At 38.8% G+C, this 23,944-nt stretch overlaps 2 protein-coding genes across 7 annotated transcripts in view; one reads left to right on the top strand and one right to left on the bottom strand.

Annotated features, from left to right (window-relative positions):
• Positions 1–3,029, top strand: part of PAQR3 (progestin and adipoQ receptor family member 3) — a 30,624-nt gene extending 27,595 nt beyond the window's left edge. For all 3 annotated transcript variants that reach the window (XR_011464527.1, XR_011464529.1, XR_011464530.1), the window contains one exon: positions 2,893–3,029. The gene's annotated coding sequence lies outside the window, so the exon portion shown is untranslated. The remainder of the gene's footprint in view (positions 1–2,892) is intronic.
• The window catches only part of BMP2K (BMP2 inducible kinase), a 115,634-nt gene continuing 92,188 nt past the window's right edge, over positions 499–23,944 (bottom strand). For 3 of the 4 annotated variants that reach the window (XM_070372564.1, XM_070372567.1, XM_070372565.1), the window contains exons 15-16: positions 18,487–18,597; positions 499–4,326 (exon numbers count right to left, since the gene is read on the bottom strand). In XM_070372564.1, the coding sequence (XP_070228665.1) occupies positions 2,924–4,326; positions 18,487–18,597 (1,514 nt within the window). In that variant the 3' untranslated portion in view covers positions 499–2,923. The remainder of the gene's footprint in view (positions 4,327–18,486; positions 18,598–23,944) is intronic. The other variant, XM_070372566.1, reaches the window with a different exon arrangement.

The following is a 23,944-nucleotide window of genomic DNA, read 5'->3' as shown; positions in this document are numbered from 1 at the left end:
AACTTTTGTGTCCTAGCAGAATGTCTGACATTCCTCAGTGCCATAGAAGCTGGTCTTTTCAACACTTAACATTTTGCTGAAGTGGTAACATTAAAATAATTAAGCAAATGGTCCGCTTTTTAAAAGATAATTCAAAACCAAGAAGCATGATTAAAGCTGTTAGGACAGAAATAACTTTGGCCTCAGACTTTTGCTAGCTTTGTAATATGTCACTTCCCTTTGTGATGTTCAAGTATTACAGGTTTAGAGTTATGACGACTTTACATGCTAAAAAAGCACAGAGGATAGCTGATTAATAGAGACATGATTTCTTTTGAGCGTTCCTTCCTTATACAAGAACTGGACCATCCCATAATAGAGCCAAACCGAGTGCTGTGTGCCAAGTATGCATTAAGCTTTCTCACACGTCTTGTGAGCTTTATTCTCATAAGGGAATTAGCCAGGCATCAACTGTGTAGAGTGACCTACAGTCTAACAGTAGTGGGAAAACATGATGGGAAACAGAAAGCAACCCTAATCCTATACTCCTTGGGAAAATTCCTCCACTTCAACACAAAGGAATCTCCCCATTTCTATCCCATTGGGTCCCCTATAAGTACTAAATGTTTCCTCTTGGCTGTAATCTCCAGAGGAAAGTCATTTGTGATATAACAAACGTATGACTGTCAATATTTTAAACAATGTCAAAGTGTTTCTTTAGAATTTATCCAGAATTATAAGCCAAAGTGTCTGTCAGTGTCTAAATCATTTAAAATTATTCAGTGTATTGAAAATGAGTGTAAGCAAGGCCTTGGTATCTGACAGACTCTAGATATTTCATATTACATCCCAAGGGGACCACACTGATTCATCTGTACCCCTTCTAAATTATGAAACTCATGAGGTCTAGCAGAGACAAAGGCTAATAAGGACTAAAATAGTCAAAGAAGCATCTTGTATATACATCAACCAACAGATTTTCATTAACAGACTGTTTGATACAAACCTACTGTAGTTCATGAATTAACTATGTGTAATCATCAACTCTTCACTTTTAAAAGAAAGTATCACTTGAATCTACTTTGTAAAGTTTTAAAGAACATCTACTTGAGCATTTGCATTAGCAGTATTAATCAACCTGAGAATCAGAAAGAGAAAAAAAAAAGGTGCAAACATAACATTTGCCTTTGGCACAAGGACAAGTAAAACTGGTGCAGCTGGGCTCTAACGTTTACGCAGAAATGACTCTCATGATCGATCTGTCTCTGCTACACATCATTCACACATTGCTTTCCTGTTTGTCCACAAATCTGTATCTGATTTAAAACATAGAAGAGAGAAGCAAGAAAACAGAGGGTTTAGTTAGATACTTTGTTTCTTTCCAAGTTTAGACTATGAAAACAGGCAAATAGCTCATCCCAGTTGGGGCACTATAATTGAGATTCTAATAAGATTACTGATAAAATTTTAATTGGGCTCAAAGCATTAATTTAAAATATAGCAATCAAGGAGAGTGCAAGCTGATAGGAGTTTCTACCCTTTTCTGTAAATAGCTTTAATGGTTCTAGAAACTTCTAAATGTTCACTTGCAAGGCAGGGACAGTTAACTGTAACTTAAAATGGAGACACAGGAGAAACAGACTGTATTCACATTAATGATTTCTACCTTATTAAACAATTTCTATAAAATCTCAAGTTTCTAATTAGGATTTGTAATGTAAAAATCAAAAGGCAATTTGGTAGCTGGGTTCTTTTCACTAAAGTCACAATCAGCTAACTAGCAGAGTTGAGATGCTAGCCCCTCATCACCTTGACACCTTACAGCCACTCTCAGATCTCAGGTATTAGTGCAGAGGTACTTGCGGCAGGATGTGCAAGGCCTGCCCATAAGGCTTTGTGGGATTTGCTCTTCTGTTCTCTGTATTAAAACTACTCCACCCTTCAGACCTAACTCCAACACTGCTGCTCACCAGACAACTTGGGGAATAGTTGGTGAAGGTGGTTATGTAATAAAGCACATTATTAAATGCAACATGATTTTACATTGTAAACGTCTCAGAAACTCAGGGTTTCAGCTACATATTTTTCCCTAGAATAATATTTCTCTATGAACCTTGTCCTCACTCCCAGTTTCCCCAATAAGTGTTTTACTAGAGACATGATAAAAGTTTTGAGCTAGAAGCCATTCAAAATCAGAACATAAAGTGTTCCTGAAGTACTACTGAATGTTTTTTCCTCTCCTCTATATCATTCCTTTTTTCTCTCCATTTTTCTGCCCATCAACTAGCTATCTCTAGTTTTTGTTCTAGGCTTCTATGTAATAGTCCATATTAATGGCACTTGTTTTTTTTTTTAATGAAACAGTTTTAGGCACAACAGTCAGTGACTTCTGGCTCCTCTTTGTGGAGAAAGGTGTAAGGACAAAATCTCTGCACTCTCCGGATAACTTTCTCATTCTTTATGAGAAATGGATTTTTTTTTTTTTAACCTCGTGGAAATTAGAAGAGATATTAAAAAAAAATCCACAAATGCAATTTGTGTATATACAAGTAACCTTAGTTTTAAATGCTAGATTCTGGAATGAGCCTGGGATGTGCGCACAAAAGTGATTCTGTTATAAAAGTAACGCCACAGCTCCCGGTCACTTTTCAGGGGCCACACGCGTTCCCTAGATTTCTGTGCGGTCAGGTGGGGAGCTGAAACCCCAGGTTAGAACCTGCCACCTTCGCTTCCTTTGCGCCTGCGTGGAAAGACGTGGAGTCACTACCCTGTGCAGATACTTCCTTTTTCTATTTGGTTTATTTAAAAATCGCCTATTCTGATTGACCTGTAAGAATGAATGATATAAAGAGCTATACAAATAAATTTTCTTTCAAATTCATAAAACTATTCATACTTTTTCCTTTGAAACAGGAGTTAATACCAAGAGTCCGTCAGAAGTCCTCTACTGTTTAGAAGGAAACGGAGCAGCACCGAAGGGGTCTAATTCGACGGGCTGGGGCTGTTGGGGCTGATGGGAGGTGATGCTCTGCACCACGAGTTCTGTGAAGGGCACGGCACCAAAATCATCCATTTTCAACGCCTCTGCCCCATGGAAGGAGCCGTGCAGTGAATTCGGCCGGGGCCTCCCGGGCAGGACCGGGTTGTGGTCGGTGCTCAGGCCCTGGTGCGGGGAGTGCCATGGCAGGTCCGGAGGGTGGAAAGGCTTGGCCCCGAAGGGGTCCAATAGACCCTCCTCGGTTTGCAGGACATGCCCGCGGTCCTTCCCATCGGTCAGGGCCACGCTGATGTTCTCCTTGGAGTCCGAGATGGTCAGGAACTCATTGCTGCTCTGCGAGTCCCGGCGGCCCACCCTCCTGTGCCGGCGGGCCCGCTCGGGGGTGCGGAAGGCGGGCTTGGCTGGCTTCTTGGCACCGGTCGGGGTGCCGTGGTGCCGCTTCCCGTTGCTCTTGGCCGCGTCCTGCTTGGTGCGCCTCTGCCGGGAGGACAGTTTCTGTAGGCTGCGCTGCTTGACTTTCTGTTGCGGACTCCCAGTTATCTCCTCGAAGGGCACCAGCCCAAAAAGGTCCTCGCCGCTGTCACTTTTACTGGCAGACGGAGGGAAGGGCTGGAACGGCGTGGAGCCAAAGACATCCACGCTGGGGGGGCCAGCTGGCGCGGCGTGCGCATCGCGCGCCATCACCTTCTTGCTGAAGGGTGCCTTGGTGAAGACATCGAATTCCTCCGGTTCGAGCCCCGTGGCGGGAAGCCGGCTGTGCGGAGAGAGGTCCTTCTGCTCCCCCTGGCAGGGCAGCTGAGCCCGCGCTGCGAAGAAGGGGACAGCGCCAAAGACATCAAACTCGGGTCTGGGAGTCCCTGCTCCCATGTCCGAGGGCGCCCGGGCGGGCGTGAGGAGTGCTGCGCTATGACCCTGGACCGCTCCACCGCCGGAGTCCCTGTAGCCCGGGCTCGTGTCGCTGTACTTTGTTTTGGCCTGTTCGTAGTCTGAATCAGAGCTGTGCTTCTCCTCCTCTTCCTCATCTTCAGAATCCATGAGCAGAGGCCTGTGCCCCAGGTTTTCCGGTTCAGTGTCGTCATCATTAAAATCTCCTTGTTCTCCCTGGAGAACTTCCTCATCCTCCTGCTCTTCCTCTTCGCTGCTCTTTGGAGAAGGGGGATCGGACTCAAAATCACTCTCAGATTCGTCGTTCCCCTTTTGCACTTGAGCACGTACTAATGAATTCTCTGAGGTTTTCTTTCCAGTCCGGTGGTCTTTAGAGACTGGACTTCCTTTTGTATTCTTGATAGGGTTTGCAGTGCCATTTTCTTGATTCATGGAGGGATGTTCAATTTTCTTTTCAGGAGAACCTGCCAATTCAAACGAAAATTGTATCATCTCAATGCATCTCAAAAACCATTTGCAGTAAACATCATGTACTAATACAAAGGACTTACAGATCACTCATATCAGTTCCCTTACAGGAAAACTTACTGGCACTTGGTCATTAGGCTCCGGGGGAGGGCGGGGGGGTGATGCACTTGGCCCCTAGTTGATGGTTAGGTCCTTCAAGTGCAGACCGACTGACTTGTGTCTCTACCCTACACACCACTTACTCACCACAGGTGGTCACTGACAGCTGTCTTACTTATAGTACCCAGAATAGGACTCTGAATATGGTACACAAGCAAATTTTCTTCTCCCAGCTTCAAAATAAGATTATCCAGCCAATTGCCCTGCCCAGATCCCCCCATTCACCCCAACCTTATGCTTCTATTTCGACTCTGTTATAAAGTTTTCCTATGGAGATCAACAAGCATGAATAGCTTATCTGCTTAGATATGTTTCACTGTACTATTTATATTTGGCATTCTGGGATTTTATTGTGAACAAGTATCTTATGGGCTGGGTGAACATCCCCATAGTCTGATCCAAGCTGAGGTACTGAACTGAGACCATATCGAGGACATCTGCCTTCCCAAGAGGATACATCTTCCTTTAACTGTCATACCTGTACTAGTAGACCCTGTATTAAAAGCACTCTACCTTAATGAAAATCTTAACTGTCAGTATGTTTACTGTATGGTAGGTGACAAAAATGCATCAAACACGGTGTTCTCCAATTTCACCGCATGCACATACATAGTAAAGATAGAGTATGTTAGTTCATATGAAAATATATGGCCCTCCCAATACACGGGTGTACTGATTTTCCAGAAGTAGGAAACAATTTGAATTGATCCAATTACATATCCATTCATCCCTTCCCCTCTAACATCAGATATTTTCAAGACAATTAGCTAGGCTTGGAAGTAGTCTTCAGTCATGAAAACTAAATACCTTATGATGGATGGGCTATTACTCTCCCATGATTAAATGGTGGTTCCCATGGCACAGGACATCTCTGCATTATTTCCTTCTCTTTGAAAGTCAGCACTGTTGTGTTCCTACCTCTCTGACTATTCCCTCTTGTTCAAATTTGTTAGCAACTTCCCTTTCACAAACATCTCCTTAAACACAGATGCTCCGCAGGGTCCTAACCTTGACTGCCTTTCTCCCTCTGTATGTCCTGCCCTGGGTCCTAACTACTTGTATGTTAATCAACGTTTGTACCATGATGACTGGATCTCTAATAGTTACCATACATACTCACCTACCCTAGTCACCTAATACTCTTTTTATATATATATATATATATATTCTACCATTAAACTCAGTAATTTCAAGAGAGTTAATCTTTTCTCTTAAAATGTGCTCCTCACCAGTTCCCTCTAAAGTAATGAATAATATCTCCATCTACCAAATTCTGCAAACTAGCAGAAATCTGGAAACCATCTTCCCCTTCCACCAGTGTTTTTAAAATCTCAAGGATCTGGTCCCTCTTCTCCCTCCACCAGCTGTGCATCCCACCTACCCTCTCCTTATCTTCACTTACCAACTCCTCAGGCTCTCAACTTGCCTGCCTGCCTCCAGTCCCATATCCCTCAAAGCAGATCCTCTACACTGTCACCAGAATGACCCTGCCGAAGTACTCATCACGTGGCTACTGCTGAAAACCCTTCGGTGTCTCTCTAAAGTCTCCACCCGCAGCCCAACACAGAGGCCCTTCTCTACCTGGCTTCTGTCCTCCAACACCATGAGCCTCAAACCCTGATGTCTCCCATGGGTATTCCTCATTATAGCCACACCAAAACTCTCCCTGCTCTAATTCAGAAACGGAATAGCTGTGGACAAGGGTTTTGGGGCTCTTGCTACCTAAACTGTTAAGGTTTACTCTCAAAAACCAAGGAAACGAATAGAGCTGGGGATCAAGGAGCACCATGCTACTTTAGCCTCTCACACATAATACTGGCCCTTGGCGTGAACGCCCTTCTAGCACTCCACTCCCACCTGACTTGCCCAGCGTGCCTGGCTGTGTTCTAAAACCTAGCCCATGTCAGAGCCCTTTTGAGGCACCCCTCGAAAAACACCCATATTTGGTGGTCCTGATGAACCTCGTACAAGCCTTAATTGTAGCACCTACTTTAGACACAGGCCTATTTAGCATTTACCTCATAGATCATTCCCTAATGCTGTGCTGAACCAATCAATATATGTTAAGCAAAACAAGTAACTACTGTAAGCTCACAGCTACAGACATACATCTAATACATTCAGGATACAATCAAGAAAGCTACATAGAAAAAGAAACTTCACGTTCAGAGTTCTTAGCTTCGAATCCAGTCACATTTTTTTGATTCAACGAAACATTCTATAGGGTAGTTGGTTATTTAGTCGCTAAGTCATGTCCCACTCTCTGCGACCCCATGGACCATAGGCTGCCAGGCTCCTCTCTGTCCATGGAATTTTCTGGGCAAGAATACTGAAGTGGGCTCCCATTTCCTTCTCCAGGGGATTTTCCTGACCCAGGGATCAAACCCACGTCTCCTGCATTGGCAGGGGGATTCTTAACCACTGAGCCACCAGGGAAGCCCTTTACTATATGATATATACTGAGCATAACACTGGTGAATAAAATAAACTTGGTCCCTGCCTTCAAGAATTTCAGAGAGTATAAAGAAACCTAAACTGTGACTAGCACTCTGAAATAATAGAGCAGAGGTGTTAAGTCATGGGGCAGGGGGCAAGGGTGCATGAAGCTAGTCTGGACAGTTGCCCAAGGCCTCCCTAAGAAGATGACAGTTAAGACAGTTATGTGAGAAGCCGGCCACACAAAGCGCAGGCAAAGAGGTGCTCCAAGTAACAGCTACGGCATGTGTGAAGACCAAGTCAAGAAAGACGGTGGCTGGCATGTTTGAAGAACTGAAAATAGACCAGTGTGCTCAGGGCACAGTGAACAAAGGCGATACTACTCAAGATGAGGAGGGAAAGAAAGGGGAAAGGACCAGATCATGAGGGTCCTTCTAAGGCCATGATAAGAAATCTGGGTTTTGTTCTAAATTCAGTGTGTAGTAGGGAACTGTCATGAATTATTTAAAGTGCAATGATCAGATTTAGATCTCAAAAAGATTAAGTGAATACCATAGAGAAAAGACTGAAGCGGGTGGCTGCAAAAGTACCAATCAAGGAGAGGAAACTGTCATTTAAGTTAGAAGTTGGGTTTCCCTGATGGCTCAGACAGTAAAGAATCTGCCTGAAATGCAGGAGACCCAGGTTCAATCCCTTGGTCAGGAAGATCCTCTGGAGAAGGAAATGGCAACACACTCCGGTATTCTTGCCTAGGGAATTCCATGGACAGAGCAGCCTGGCGGGCTACAGTCCATGATGTCACAAAGAGTCATATGCAACTGAGCCACTAACACCAAGTTAGAAGTTATGGTGGCAGGGAAAACACAAGTGGCAGAATCAGAGACGGGCGGAAAACTCTGGATGGATGGCAATGCCTTTAATACAGAAGAGAGTCAAGAATACACTGGGAAGTAGAGGAGAATTTGGTCTGGACACAAAGTTTGAAGTATCTGTGAGACATCTGAGTGTGAGCAAAGTATCTGTGGCTTGAGCACCACGATTAGTTTCTGGCTGGAGAAAACAGACTCGGGAGTCATCACTGTACAGAGAAAGGCACAAGTCTGAAGGAAATCGCTGATGAAGAGAGTACAAGAGGAAAAGGGATCCATCACTCAGGTATAAAACTTTCAGAAGTCAACAGAGGAACCTGCAATGCAAACAGGAAAGTGCCAGAGAGGAGGACCACAGCCAGCTGAGTGCCATGTCGCCTAAGCTGAAGAGAGGAGAGTGTTCCCAGGGGAGGGAACTGACAACAGGGCTGGGTGATGCAAAGAGGCCCAACAAACTGAGGATGGAAATGGCCGCTGGCTCTAGTCAGCTCACAAAGGTTGTTGACAGCCTTGAAGTGGGGGGTGGGGAGGAAGCCTAGTGGGGCTGAGCAGTGAGGGGGAGAGAAGATGCGGAGATTTCCATCAGTTAAACACAAATATAATCTTCATGCATTATTCATCTGCCAGTTCCCTGAAACCAGCCAAGAGCTATATGCTGTATCTTTACATATTCATAATAAGCTTATCTTAAATCCTAACATTAAAATCGAGTCAAATGAGGATTCTCACTTGACTTCTCCATATAGCAGACTTCTGATATTAAAAAGAAAGCTTGCTTTTAGATTAGCCAGAGCATTTATTTCCATGAATTTTTATCTCAAAGCAAAAACGTAATGGCAAAGACTTGCAACCATCCCTCACTATCTTTAGTGAGATAGTCCCTCTAAGAGACATGCTAACATATTACTCCTCAGGCGACTTGCCCACCAGAGCCACAACACGCACCCCTCATTCCTGCTCGTGGACACCTCCAGGGACAGTCCAATATCTTCCCTAAAGTGTCTTCTGCAGAATGCTATTCCCATAAGAACCTAACAGTTCTGTGGTCTCAAGCAACTGAGTGTACATTTATAATGTAACCCCCCACCACCACTCATCTGCAAAGTGCTCATCAAACCAAAGGTGCGGACGTGTCGTACACAAAAGAATGTGACTTAATGAAACCTAGTTTCCCCAACTTCCTTCACTACGAACACTTTTGTTTACACGTTAACACCTATTAACCTTTATATACAATTCTGCACAAAGCACTCAGGGAAAATGCTGCTCTGTTAATTCCCCTGGAAAATATTCCATTTCTAGGGCACAGAGTTCTGTTCCTAGAAGTCTTCTGGAACATTTAACACAGGACAGAGGTCCTCCAACTGACCTTCTTTGGGTACTCTTACATAACTCTAGTCTTCTAAATTGTTTCCTTTACCTAAATTGTCAACACTGCTTTCCAAAACACATTTGTCACCTACTTCCTACTCTGCCTTTTGTCAGCTTCTCAATGGCACCCCACTCCAGTACTCTTGCCTGGAAAATCCCATGGGCGGAGGAACCTGGTAGGCTGCAGTCCATGGGGTCGGTAAGAGTCTGACACGACTGAGCGACTTCACTTTGACTTTTCACTTTTATGCATTGGAGAAGGAAATGGCAACCCACTCCAGTGTTCTTGCCTGGAGAATCCCAGGGACGGGGGAGCCTGGTGGGCTGCCGTCTATGGGGTCACACAGAGTCGGACACGACTGAAGTGACTTAGCAGCAGCAGCAAAGTTGTATTAATACAGACTGTGTATTTCTTTGTTGTAAAGCGCTATACAGATCTACTTTTTAAACTATCAGTATGGATATAAATTTGTGGGGATTTCCACTTACCATTTTTAAAGCATCTTTACAGGTTTCGATATAGTCCATTAGTAATTCTGATAGAGATGTAATAAAATATTGTATAACATTTAACTATAAACCTATAGAATGAACCTCTAGGTTGTTTCTAGTTATTCTGGATTTTAAATAGAACTATGAAAGTGAAGTGAAAGTGAAGTAGCTCAGTCGTGTCCGAACCAGGCTCCTCCGTCCATGGGATTTTCCAGACAAGAATACTGGAGTGGGTTGCCGTTTCCTTCTCCAGGGGATCTTCCCAACCCAGGGATTGAACCCAAGTCTCCCACATTGCAGGCAGACACTTTAACCTCTGACCCACCAGGGAAGCGGGGATGGGAAGCATGTTTTTACTAATAATTTCAATTTAGTGATTTACTGTTATTCCTTCCTTATGCATGTTTAATACACAGCTAATAAAGTTAACCTAGTTACCAGGTTAACTGTTAACTACTAAGACCACAGCTAAATCCTCTGGTCTGTTCCTGAGGGAACACATATTATCATATTACAAGAGAATAATACAGTAATAACAGGCTCTGTTTATAGGACTACTGTAAAGTAAGGACTTAAAATAGTGCCTGACACAAAAGCACTAAAGTGTTTAACTGCCATCTCCAGGACAAGGCCAAACTCAATAATCTCACACATCATACTCCAACTTCCCACCTACTTCTCTGGACTCAATGGTTGAAGACAGACCTAAATGAGAGGGAAGAACAGGGAGAAGATACAAGAGGGTGCAATTCTATGGATAATTCAAGAGTGACTCAGGTCCAAACAAATCACCAGGCAAACAAATGTATATTCACACACCACAAGGGTACATTTCGGATCCTGGAAACATTATCTCTGGTTTTTAAATAGCTATAGTTAAGAGCACAATATAGGAAATTGAAAGGAATGCTTTCAAAAAGAACATGAAAAGACACATGCAATGATCTATACTGGCTTTATGGCTTCAGGTTACATTTCTGCAAAGTATGGACAACTGGGTAAATTTCTGGTTGGTGTAGACAGACTGGTTTTATTTCTTTTATCGTCACCTCTTCACAAAACTAAAACAAGCAATCAAAACTATTTTCCAAATTCCTTTTTCCTCCCATATGATCATAACCCACCCTGACCCTGCTGAAATGTTTCTCTGCTTCTTCATCCTTCCATTCCTTCATAACCTAGTGTGGAGACAAGAGCAGCAACAGGCCTCTCTGCCAGCATCCTAAGAGCAACGCAAATACTAAGCATCATGAAGCCCAAAGTTAAACACAAGTGGTCACTGCTCTGCACCACCCCTTGCTAGGGAAAAGGTAAATTCCAAAGCTTCAAGTTTCAACCATCCCAGGTAAGGTTTTACTCTCTGTAACAACAGCCATCTACTTAATTGTCCTCTCTTTGATGCAAAACGATAAAAAAAAACTGAGAAAGAAATGGAAATTAAAGGAGGGAGAGATAAATGAGAGATTGGGATCGACATATTCACACTACTATATATAAAATAAATAACTAATAAAATCTTACTGTATAGCACAGGGAACTCTACTCAATACTCTGTAATGGTCTTTATGGGAAAATCTAAAAAACAGTAGATGTATGTACACGTGTAACGATTCACTTTGCTGTGCAGCAGAAAGTAACACAACATTGTAACTCAAATACACTCCAATAAATTTTTTTTTAATCATTTCAATATATTCTAAGACTTTTAGTCCTGTTCCACAGGCACAAAAGACTCAAAATAAGAATTACCAAGTTATAAAATTGGTTACCAACTGTACAATTTACAGTACTTTAAAATGTAACTTACAGCTGAGTGCCATCAACTTTTTCAACCCATTTCTTTGCCTAAACATATTCCTGTAATTTAAAAAATTCAGATATTCCTACTGCTTGTTCTTGGTGCCAGATTGCTTTTTCCAAGTTGTTAGAGCAAATATTACACATTTGATTTGCTATAAAATTTAAATCAGGATTATTCCACTGCTTTAGTTAATTTCCCAAAAGGATAGCCTAAATATGTTGCTTTATAATTCAATATATCCCAAATCCTAATAATCCCTTTATTTACTGAGATTTGTATGATTAATGTAAAAATGGCTGGTTTTCAGGTAGGAAGAAGGGGAGTTACAGTATTTTTAATAACCACCAGGAACATGTATTTAAAGCATAAACAAATGTCTACAATGTGTTCAGTATCACATCTCAGTTACATTCTTCTTCATTAACTGATATCAGTAATACACTATAAAATGTCATATACTGACTAATTTTTATTTTGGGCTCTGAGTAGCACAGTCTTCTTTGCTTAAACTAAATATGGTAGATTTGCTGGCTTCCAGTCAAGGTACTTTTTTCTCCGCTTTGTGCCTTGGAACTACAAACTGTAAAAATTTCAGCTTTTTGAGTAATCCTCATCTTTTGAGGTTGGGTTTGATTACTGGAACCATCTAAAATCTAACTGGAGCCAAATCCTGAAAAGAGGGTGAGTGACTAAGACAGACAGTGCAGATACAGGTAAAGTATGAAGAGCAGCAGTGACCCTATGAAGTTAAACTCTCATGTGGCATATGAACTTGTCTCCTCGGGGAAATTCCGTCCATGTATTGGGGGGAAAAAAAAAACCATGGAAGTCACCAAAGTACCAACAGAATCAGCGCCTACTGACACATAAATTCTCACTGCTTTATGGCTTAATTATGCATCTCTGTATGAAATGTCAAAACAGTAATTCAAAGCTAACAAACCGTGCTTCAATTATTTAGTACTATGCATAAAATAACAAGTATTTACTAAGTAAGTTAAATACCAAATTAACCATTTGGCAACTGCCCATATCAAAATATACAGCATACTTCCCTCCCTTCATCAAAGTGTCCTTTGATGACTCAAGTTCTCATTTGGAGTCAGGTATGACTTATTGTTTCAGTTTCCTCATCTGTAAAGTAGGGACAGCAGTAGTGTCCGCCTTAGGGAACTGCAGCAGAGATTAAAGCGAGAGTACAGGTGAAGAGCTTGCAACAGTGCCGGCACATTGCAGGCGCTCAGTAGAGGGCTGTCTTATTGTGCGGGCTTATACCATCATTTCATGAGTATGGAGTACCTACCACACACTGCTAACGGTCCTGAGAAACCAATCAGAGAAGATAGTAACTAATACTGTCCTGAGTGCGAATGAAGTGCCGAGGGGTTTTCACACATTCTCTTAACTCCCCACCATTTAAGCTCCCACAGTAACATTAGGGTGAAAATGCTCTGTAAGCTAGCTCTGCTACAATCTTTCCCCTTCAGCCTTATGAACCACGTCTTCAAAAATGTTCCCCTTGCTTTCTATGTCAGCTTACTGTCATGACTTCCTACCATTTTGAAGATACGACACGTTACCAACCAATGCTCATTCCCTGGCTTTCTCGTTTCTCTTCTTGTTTCTTTCTTTTGGTGATCTTAATCCTGTTTCATAATTTCAACTATATGTTGAAATCAAAAAAACAAGAAGAGATTTTTAAAGACAAGTCCAATCTCTTTTAACACAAAAGTAATTTGAAATTAGAGAAAAGCTGAATGACCTGTCCAAGTTTAAGGCCGATGACACTAATCTAAAACTCTCTTCTGTAAATCCTATAAACTACCAGGAGAATATCATCACCAGCAAACATTCAGTACAGCTTAGAACCGACCCCTTTCAAAACATAACCACAGGCTTGCCTTACATTTCTTTTGTATCCCCCTTTACAAACCTATGCCTGAACATTTTTAAAAAAGAAACAAAAAACTAACAGAATGAGAATGATATTGCTTCTATTTCAGCAAACAGTGTTTGTTGAACACTATCATAAATATCTTAATCATACAGGGCTTCCCTGGTGGTTCAGCTGGTAAAGAATCTACCTGAAATGCAGGAGACCCTGGTTTGATTCCTGGGTCAGGAAGATCCCCTGGAGAAGGGACAGGCTACCCACTCCAGTATTCTCGGGCTTCCCTCGTGGCTGAGATGCCAAAGAATCTGCCTGCAATGTGGGAGACCTGGGTTTGATCCCTGGGTTGGGAAGATCCCCTGGAGAAGAGAACGGTTACCCACTCCACTATTCTGGCCTGGAGAATTCCATGGACTATATTGTCCATGGGTTCACAAGGAGTTGGACACAACTGAGCGACTTTCACTCACCATAGGGTTAAGTTCTAGAAATACTATAAGGCTTTATCAACAAATAAAAGCACATACAACTTTACAAAATCCATGGAAGACAGACATCCAAAAAAGTCTCAACTTCCTCACATACGGAATGAGGAAATAAAGGCACTAATGGAACTTACCTGATAGAGCTAAACATTTATAAAATCCATCTTATCTAGTGAAAACTCAAATATTAGGGTATGTGATAGAAAGTTTATATTAGATTACCAAAGTACACTTCAATAGTGAATTCATTCAACAAGGTATTATACAGCATGCAAAGATATGATTAATTCCTAACTTCAAGGAACTTATCATTCATTTAAACAGTTGCGAAAGTGTGTTAGTTGCTCAGTTGAATCAGACTCTTTGCAACCCCATGGACCATAGCCTGCCAGGCTCTTCTGTCCATGGAATTTTCCAGGCAAGAATACTGGAGTGGGTTGCCATTCCCTTCTCCAGGGGATCTTCCTAACCCAGGGATTGAATCCAGGTCTCCCACATTGCAGGCAGATTCTTTACCATCTAAGCCAACAGTTGTGAAAAACACATACTAATCTGATTCTAGTGATCTGGAAAATGACTGAACAAGGTAAAAACTATTAAAAGATTCTGGAAAATAAGCTTACCTAAACAAATGAATTTAAGAACATGAATTCATCTATTCCAAGCTTGAATTTTCATAAAAAGATATTTCTAGGTATTAAAATTTCAAAGACATCATGGTCTTTCAGTGTCCAAAAGAGGATTCCAAACTCAAAAGCTAAAATTTCTCAATTTTCATAGACTTTCATACAGTTTATTAGTATTTTTAAAACAAAAAATTTATATAAAGAATGAACTCTAGTTAATGCCACACTATATATACATTATATATATATATATATATATTTTTTTTTTTTTTTTATTTCTTGACTGAGCCACATGACATGTGGGATCTTAGGCCCTCAACCAGGGATCAAACCCACACCCCCTGCATTGGAAGTGCAAGTTTTAACCCACTGGACTGCTAGGAAAGTCCCAATGCCACACTATTTTAAATAAATATTGCAAATGTATTCCTAAATCACATAAATGAACCTTTACATAAACTGTGTCTTTAGTTTTTATATATAAACTAATATATATATTTTATATATAAACAAATATATATATTTTATATATATAGTTTACATATAAAACTGCCTATATATATATATGAATAATTTTAAAAACTTAAAATATTTAGAATACGTCCAAAACAGTGTGAGGAGAGGGGAATATTTGCATCTTACCATTCATGTTACCACTCTTTTAATCAGGTTTCCATCTTCGAGAGGACAGTTCTTTTACTTATAAAGCAGGTGGTACTTTTTAATCATATAAGAAGCTTCCAGTTTCAAGAAAATTTTGATGTTCTTTTCCTTGCTATCGGATTATAGAGGATGAATGGCTTGAAACTGCTATTGTAATTACATGCCTTCTGTTGTCTCATCATTTAGGGTATAAAGGAGGGGCTGTAAGACTTGGAATTGGAAGCATACTGCCTGCCATCATTTCTCAGCAATTTATCCCACCAGACCCAAGGATTACTGGATTAGAAGGTTTTATCAAAATCTGTACAATTTCTCAGAACACGAGCCAAGCAACAAGGCCTGAGTATAAGAAGAGAATCATACTAGAGGTGGGTAATATTTGCCAGCCAGATTAAAAATGCCATAGAACTGACATTTCTATTATGTTACTCCTCTTACTGTAGGTTTTTATTTAGAACAAGACACTTGACACTTGGGAAATCAAGATGGTGGAGAATTAGGACATGGAGTTCACTTCTTTCCACAGTACATCAAAAACTCATCTACAAGTGGAACAATTCACACAGAACAGAATATATACTGAACACTGGTTAAAAAAAAAAAAAAGTCATGCAACAGTTTCATTTTGCTATTTTTACAGAACAGAGTTTAGCATCAGACAGAGCTGGATTATACACTATCTGACCTTAGGCAAGTCACTTGCCCCCGCTTCAGAGCCTCAGTTTCCACTGTGTGTATACAGTAGGATTCAACAATAGTAACCACTGCTGACACTCTAGAAGAAGAAAATCCTTGATCTTCAAGAATCAGTAGAATCTACAAGTTCTAATTAGAACCTGAAGGTAGGGAGCATTCCAAAGAAGTGCTCAAAATTAAAGACTGTGCTTGATTTCTTAAAAGTTGTTCATACTTATTCATTATAGAATAACTTCATAACTCATATTCATATGTGGAGAAATTAAGAGCATCAGCCATGAAATTAAAAGACGCTTGCTCCTTGGAAGAAAAGCTATGACAAACAGACAGCATATTAAAAAGCAGAGACATTACTTTGCCAATAAAGGTCCGTCTAGTCAAAGCTATGGTTTTTCCAGTGGTCATGTATGGATATGAGAGTTGGACCATAAAGAAGGCTGAGTGCTGAAGAATTGATGGTTTTGAACTGTGCTGTTGGAACAGACTCTTGAGAGTCCCTTGGACTGCAAGGAGATCAAACCAGTCAGTCCTAAAGGAAATCAATCCTGACTATCCATTGGAAGGACTGATGCTAAAGCTCCAGTACTTTGGCCACCTGATGCAAAGATCTGACTCGTTAGAAAAGACCCTGATGCTGGGAAAAGATTGAAGGTAGGAGGAGAAGGGGATGACAGAGGATGAAATGGTTGGATGGCATCACCGACCAGATGGACATGAGTTTGAGCAAGCTCCAGGAACTGATGATGGATAGGAAAGCCTGGCGTGCTGCAGTCCATGGGGTCACAAAGTCAGACATGAATGAGTGACTGAACAACAACAACAATTTCAAGGAAAAAACTTAAAAAAAAAAGAATCACTAGACTCTAAAGGTATAAATGATACACCTCATCATGGCTTATATAATGATCCAGCATTTGGACTGACAATCTGTAATAATTTATGTTTCAGTAAGTATTTGCTATATACCATGTGAACTTTCCCATCCTTAAATTCAATTTAACTTCATATTAGATAACAAGATCCAAGAGGTAGGTTAAGGTTAGGGAGAGTAAAGGAAGTTCACCAAACCTAATTAAAAATGAAATGCAACACAAGAAATCCAGAATTTCATTGACAGAACTGTTCAAACTCTGTATGTTTCAGAAGTTGAGGGTGTTTATTAAAATGAGATAGTCCAAGCTGTAACTCACAGAGTCACACATCCCATGTTAGTATACAAACTAACAACCATGTCTCAGGGAGAAGGAAAGCTGGGTGCATTTCAAGACCAGGAACAAATACCATGCTTTTAACAGATATGTATATATGTATACTGTACTGAATACTGGTAGTGAATGCTTTAATAAAAATACAAATGGCACTGTTAAAACTGTCCTTGGTGGAGGAGCAGCTTCATAACCTGGGTCTACACTTTATGAAAAGATTTCATTCAGTAGTTAATTAGCTTATTATTATTGGAACTCTGTACTACTACTAGCTGGATAGCAGCTACAAAACTTACTGAACACTAAGATTTTGGAATTCAGTAGTAAGTAGTAAAAATACTATTTAATAACATACCAATAACAACAGCCACAACAGCAACCAACACTGAGGAGCTTTGTGTTTTCTATAAACATGCTCTCATTTAATCCTTTCAATAATCTCATCAAGTATCTACTATCATCCCCAATATAAGATAAAGAAACCCTCCAGGAAACACTCTTAGTTACTGTGTTGTGTTCTGGATAACCAAATCTGAAAGGCCGTAACACCGCCTCGGTGCATTATCAGAAATCCTGAACACCTATATCTTATTTTGGTTTTATATTCACGTTTTTCTTTTGTTATTGCTCTCTCTTATATGAAGTTTTCTAAATGGCTGTGATGAAGTCACATATGTAACTTGCCTGAGTGAGAAATAAACAAAACAGAACCAAAGAACATGGTCAACAATTACCTTGAATACATTAAACAAAATCTTTACCTTCTGGTAAAGCGTGATTTCTTCTACTGCACTTCCTTTCTCTAAGATTAAACTCAGTTTTTCCACTATAATGTAAGCATACACACAAATCCATTTATGCCAAAGTGGGATCCTATTCCATCCTTGTATTTTCAACAGTGTTAACTAGGCAATCACTTTGAAAATATTATTACAAGTATTCTTAAATGGTAAATAATAACAATATTTAAATTCTGGATTGAAATCAAAGAAGGAATAAGAAGAAAAGAATAGGTAATTTGTTACAAGTTGTGACAAACAGAAAATCACTAATACTTTTAAAATGCAGCTATAAGAGAGCATGTATCAACTAGGAAAATGGGATTTTTAAGCAAAAGCTAAGTATAAAAATGTCTTTAAAAGTATTTCAAGTATATAAAAGTGGAGACAGTTTCATGCATGAAAACAGTATCCAATGATAAAGGTAGAAAGAAATAGTTAATATTCTACTACGCAAATCAGCATTTTTAGGTGTCAGCAAAAGGCACATATTAAATAACCCAGTGGAAAAAACATTAGGAAAACTAGGATAGCTAGAGGCTAAAATAATTTTCTGTTCTATTTTCTGTAACTAACATCTGATTTCGACTTCGACTTTATAATAAGGGTTTTTGCCTTTGTTACTACTGTTGTTCTTGTGTGTTCTTTTTAATGATAGTGATGATGTTCCATATGTAACTTGCCTGAGTGGGAAATGAAAGGAACAGAACCAAAAGGATCCTCTGGAGGATGGTTATATGGAGCAGAAAGTGGCTCTACATTCTTATCTGAGGCTGCTCTTTCCTCGAGCCTGTCTGCAAAAATAAGATGAACAAAACAAAAAATAAAATAAAAACAAAATGATCTTTAAATTTTAAAAAAAGTGGCACACAGTACAAATAAAAGTGAAAATTAAGCAAAGCAACAGCCTTCTTGAAAAATATGAGATTCAAAGTTCATTTGTTTAAGTATCAGGGGGTAGTCCTGAGTTTAAATATGTATCTGTTTCTACAAAGGCAAGTTTAACAAAATAATCACAGTGCTAGATTTCACTAAATATAATTAACCTAACAAATAACTTAGGTTGACTTATTTAAACAACAGTTATCTTTTAACTTGTAACATATTAGGTCTGAAGTTAAACCCCAATTATTAAACAAAGACATATTTGGCAAACTTTCTCTAAAAATACACACAGAAAAAAAACAGTCATTTATTCATAAAAGAGATAAATCATATTTTTCAATAGCAATAAAATATAATTCACTGTATGTTAATTTGTGTTACTGTTCATTTCTCATATTACTTGGTTAAACCATCCTCATACATACAAATATATAGACATTTCTGTACTAAATTAAAAGACTTAACAGAATTCATTTTTTCCATTCAATAAATAGCTGAGCATCTAGTATGTGCCAGGCACTGTTCTAGAGCATGGGCATACAACAGCAAACAAAAAGAAGACTCCTGCCCTCATGGAGGTTACATGCTAGCATGGAAGAACGACTAATAAGAAAGAAACACGAGGAATACCGACTTAAAAACAAAGTGAGAGAGAAATATGTAGAGCACGATAAAAGGAAATAAGGGAGCAGGCACAGGTTGCAGTAATAAATAGAGTGAATGGAGTGATGCCAACAGGTGCCTGGTGAGAAAAGATTCCCAGGAGGTGGAAGTGGATTCCTGGGAAAGAACAGACAGGCAGAGAAAGTGCCAGAGCAGAGGCTCAAAGGTAGAAGCAGGTCTGGTATGTGTGAAGATTTAGTGTATCCTGATTCCCTAGTAGTGATTATTTTTCCCTGCCCTTAAACTCTGCACAACCCAGGCACTTTATCAGTTGACAACTTCTGGATTTCTGTAAAATGTCTCTTTATCCTCTGATTCCTGATAATCAGATCCATTCTACCCTTACAGATATTTTAAGCATTCCCAGGACTATTCTTTTCATGTTTGAGGAATTCTGTGGGTAAACTGGCTTCTTCCCAGGCCAGGTGGCTCAACAGTAAAGAATCTGCCTGCCAATGCAGGAGAAGCAGGAGACATGGATTCGATCCCTGGGTCGGGAAGATCCCCTGGAGAAGCAAACAGCAATCTACTCTGGTATTCTTGCCTGGAAAATTCCATGGACAGAGGAACCTGGTGGGCTACAGTCCATGGAGTTGCAGAGTCAGCCAGGACTAATCGTCCGCACACATGCGCACACACACACACAATGGGTAAACTATGCTGATTTCATGTGAGTTCTAAGGGATGGCAGGAGGGGAGGGGAAATCCAGATCGAATTAGACTTCTCTAAAAAGACTATTAACTGCAGAGTGAGGTAAAAAGCCCCAAGTTAAAGCAGCAATCTCTTAGGACAGTGCTTCTCAAATTTAATGTGCATTCTAAACACCTGGGGAGTTGTTAAAATGCAGATCAGACTGGGTGGTTCTGCAATGGATCTTGAGATTCTCAATTCAACAGGCTCCCAGATGCCAGGACACTGCTGGTCCAGAGAGTGCAGGTTTGAGAAGACAAGGCCCTAAAGTCTGAGGTATTTTGAAAATACTTAATTATTGCTATGGACAACTGACCCTTGGAACACCTTTATGATATAATTATCAGTTTTATGGCTAAAACTAAGTCTATTAATATACACATGAAACTTCAGGTTGTTTAAATTTTTACTTAAAATTTTGAATGAAACACTAATATTTTAAGGCAACAAACCTGACAACTGATTTATGTACAAATAAAACTTTCAAAACTCAAGAGGTTATTTTCAAATCCAATATAGAAATAGAAAGCAATGAAAATTCAATTTAGATGTTCTTTTTCAAAATAGTCATTGTATCCTTAATTCAGGAAATCAGTAACAAATGCTGTTTGTACTATGAAAAAAATATAAAGGCTACCATGTAGGAGTAATATTTTTTTATATATGGGGTCCCCACAATTTAAAATATGAAGATACTGTTCTGTACAAAGTTCATGTATCCAATTATTTCAAAACAGGAAGCAGAATAAACTCACTATCAAGTGAATCATGTTCTCATTGTTCCACAAAATAGGATAAATTTTTCCAAGAAGGATTTTTTTTTTTTAATCATTTAGATTTCTAAAGTTCTCATGATAATCTGAATCCCAGGGCACAACTATGTATAAATAAAAACTAATGAAATGGTATGTAGAGTTACTTTTCAAATACAGTCACCCCTAAAATGTATTTAAGCTCCATTTTCAAAGAACTTTTGTTTTCTTTTTCTGAATTGTTTTCTTTTCATTAGAGTAAAACTTAAGCTTGATTTGTAACTTACCTCTTCCTGCCTTCCCAAAATATTTGTGCTGAATGAAGACAGCATTTTTTCAAGAATTTTAATAGATACAGATGGCAAAAATAGACAATTTTAAAATTTTAGAATCAAATTATATTCCATAATATCATCAGAAAAATGAATATACTCTAAAAAGTTAATTCAACAGCTTATATGGATGGATAATGGCTTGAACAGCCAAAAGGTTAAAGAATAACATTTAAAAGTAGAGTCATCATCTGATACTTTGACACCATTCTAATATGCCTGAAAAGTTCTGTTATTCTGCCCTAAAAGAACAGCAATAGGTCTGAATCAGGTTAAAATGGTGAGAGGTAATGTTTTACCACAAACTAAGTTTATATACTGATACTAATATCTACTTCATACTGTGGCTTCAGTCAGAGAAAAAAAACGCACATTCAGTAGAATACGCAAAGGAGCCACAGACTTTAGTTTTTTCGACTCTTCCTTTTAGTTATTTTGATGCAATTTTAAACAGAAATAAACAATAAATCCATAAACAAGAAAATATATCATCAAATATTACTTGTAATTAATGTGTAGAGCTACACGACTATTCAAAGGCAAGTTAAATTTTCCCAAAGCAAACACCCATATTCTAATCAGTGCTTAATGTATTAAAGATTATGACAATTGGATTTCTAAAGTTAACATATGAATCTGAATGTTTTGATACAAAAGACCATGAAAAATACAAGTTTAAATTTTAAAAAAATATTGAGACTAGCTTTATTAATAATGCTTAATTTCAATGTAATATTTTGGTCTTAAATAGGAACAGGTTAAAAATCCCAAACCATAAATACTGTTATACTGAAAGCAAAAGCAAGAAGATTTTGACTCATATTTTATGTTAACTCCCTTGGCCAGGTGGATTCCACTGTTTTCTTAAAAATGATTAAAAAAACGGGTTTTTAAATTACCAATTACGAATATCTTAGAATTGTAACATCTCAAAATTTTAGAATTACTGCCTGCAAAATACAAGTAGAGTATTTCCTAGACAGTACATCTTTTTTCTTTTTTTTCAAAATAAATAACCACATACTATTTTAAAAATAAAACTTCAAATGGCAATGTTTTATTCTGAACAATCATTATATGGGCAATGCCAGTATTTTTAAGGTCCAAACATAAAAGTATTCAGTTTCTCACTGGAAAGCTTTCATAAGCCAAATATAAAAAATCTTTAAAAAGACTTTGAAAATTTGTTGATAAATATCTGTGCTGATAAAAAAGATAAATTTGGCATTTCACATTCATTGGAAATTTATTTCTTCAATTTGGAAAATGTTGATAGAGACAGAGGAACCAACCAGTAATGACCAACAATCATTTTCCACTACACCATTAGTGTATTGAAACTCAAGGTTCTAGAAGAGATCCATCTGTGTAATTTAAATCTTATCAAGTAGATCAAATATTAGATACCTTATTGCTTTTGAATGAAAGGAGTGCTAATGATGACTCAGCTTTACAATTAAGTCAAATGCGGGAGGAAATCTTTCTAAACTATATTCTATACATTACTGATTTCTTCATAAACTTTATTAAAGACATTTCACTTTTTTTGAAGCCCATTACTGTGCCTATCAATTATTAGAAGCTTCCCTGGTGGCTCAGTTGGTAAAAAATCTGTCTGCAATGCAGAAGACCTAGGTTAGATCCCTGGGCTGGGAAGATCCCCTGGAGAAGGGAATGGCAACACACTCCAATATTCTTGCCTGGAGTAGTCAATCTCTTTCCATGCTGTCATAAATCACTTCTGCTGTTGACATGTTTGCCCACAAAACCCCTTCCATTTGTTTTTTTAATTGCCAGCTGAGAAACCTGACAGCTTAGATATAATTTTTAAATGCTTTTTATAGAAAAATAACCTCAGAAATAAGACCCCAAAGACTTACACAGAAGGTAAAAAAAGTGGAAGTGGCATTTATGGAGTGCAGACTATTGAACCTTCTTGACAACCCTATGAGATAAGCATCATTATAACCAGTTTAGAAATGAGCAAGTGAACAGCAGTTAAGTAACTTTACAGAGTTACACCTAGTTAAATGGCACGGCCAGGTATCAGAATTCATGCTTTCTGCTGCTATGTGCTAACTTAAGTAAATCATCCTTGTGACAATGAGTTCAATAGCTCAGGAACCATCTAGGCGGTTTTCCAAATGGCTGAGTTGTTTCCAAGTCTGACCTTTAGATAAAGTTCCTCCTGCACTTTCATTTGGAACCTAATATCTTTTCATAACTAATACTGCAGTGAACTCTCTCTTTGGCATACACATGTATACAAATACAAACACAAATTACACATGTGAGCAGACCTTTAAGTTTGAAAGCAAATATTTAGCTGGTTAAGAGTTTTACAAGCTAAATCCAATTTTTATGAAGTATATACCTGTATGCCATTCCTGCCTGTGCAAAGTAACTAACACGTGGTGTTATCATAAATTCTAGGGAGCTTAGAGTAACATTTTTATGAGGTATAGAATAATGTGAATACTTTACCCATTCCATAAACTGATTGATGTTTTTAAAACAGTGTGGACAGGAGTTTTCACCCAGAGAGTAGAAAATACTGATTTAGCAAACCTTTATTACTATCCTGCTTAGAATACATTAAAATGAATACTTTAATTTTATCTTTTGCTTTAAAAATAATCCTATAAGTTACAATGATTGGTTACCCCCTATATCTCCCTACCATCTCTCTAAAGGAAAGAGATACTTTTCTTTTTTAAAAACCCTGCTTTTTAGCCAACTCAACATAAATTGTAGGAAAAATGCCAAACAAAAAATGTTGTGGTTTAAAAATAATTTTTTTAATGAAAAAATGTAAATT

This window comes from Bos mutus, chromosome 6 (genome assembly GCF_027580195.1).
Source record: "Bos mutus isolate GX-2022 chromosome 6, NWIPB_WYAK_1.1, whole genome shotgun sequence".
Lineage (NCBI taxonomy): Eukaryota > Metazoa > Chordata > Mammalia > Artiodactyla > Bovidae > Bos > Bos mutus.
The sequence above is the reverse complement of the archived record's forward strand: the minus strand, read 5'-3'. Positions and strand labels throughout refer to the sequence as shown.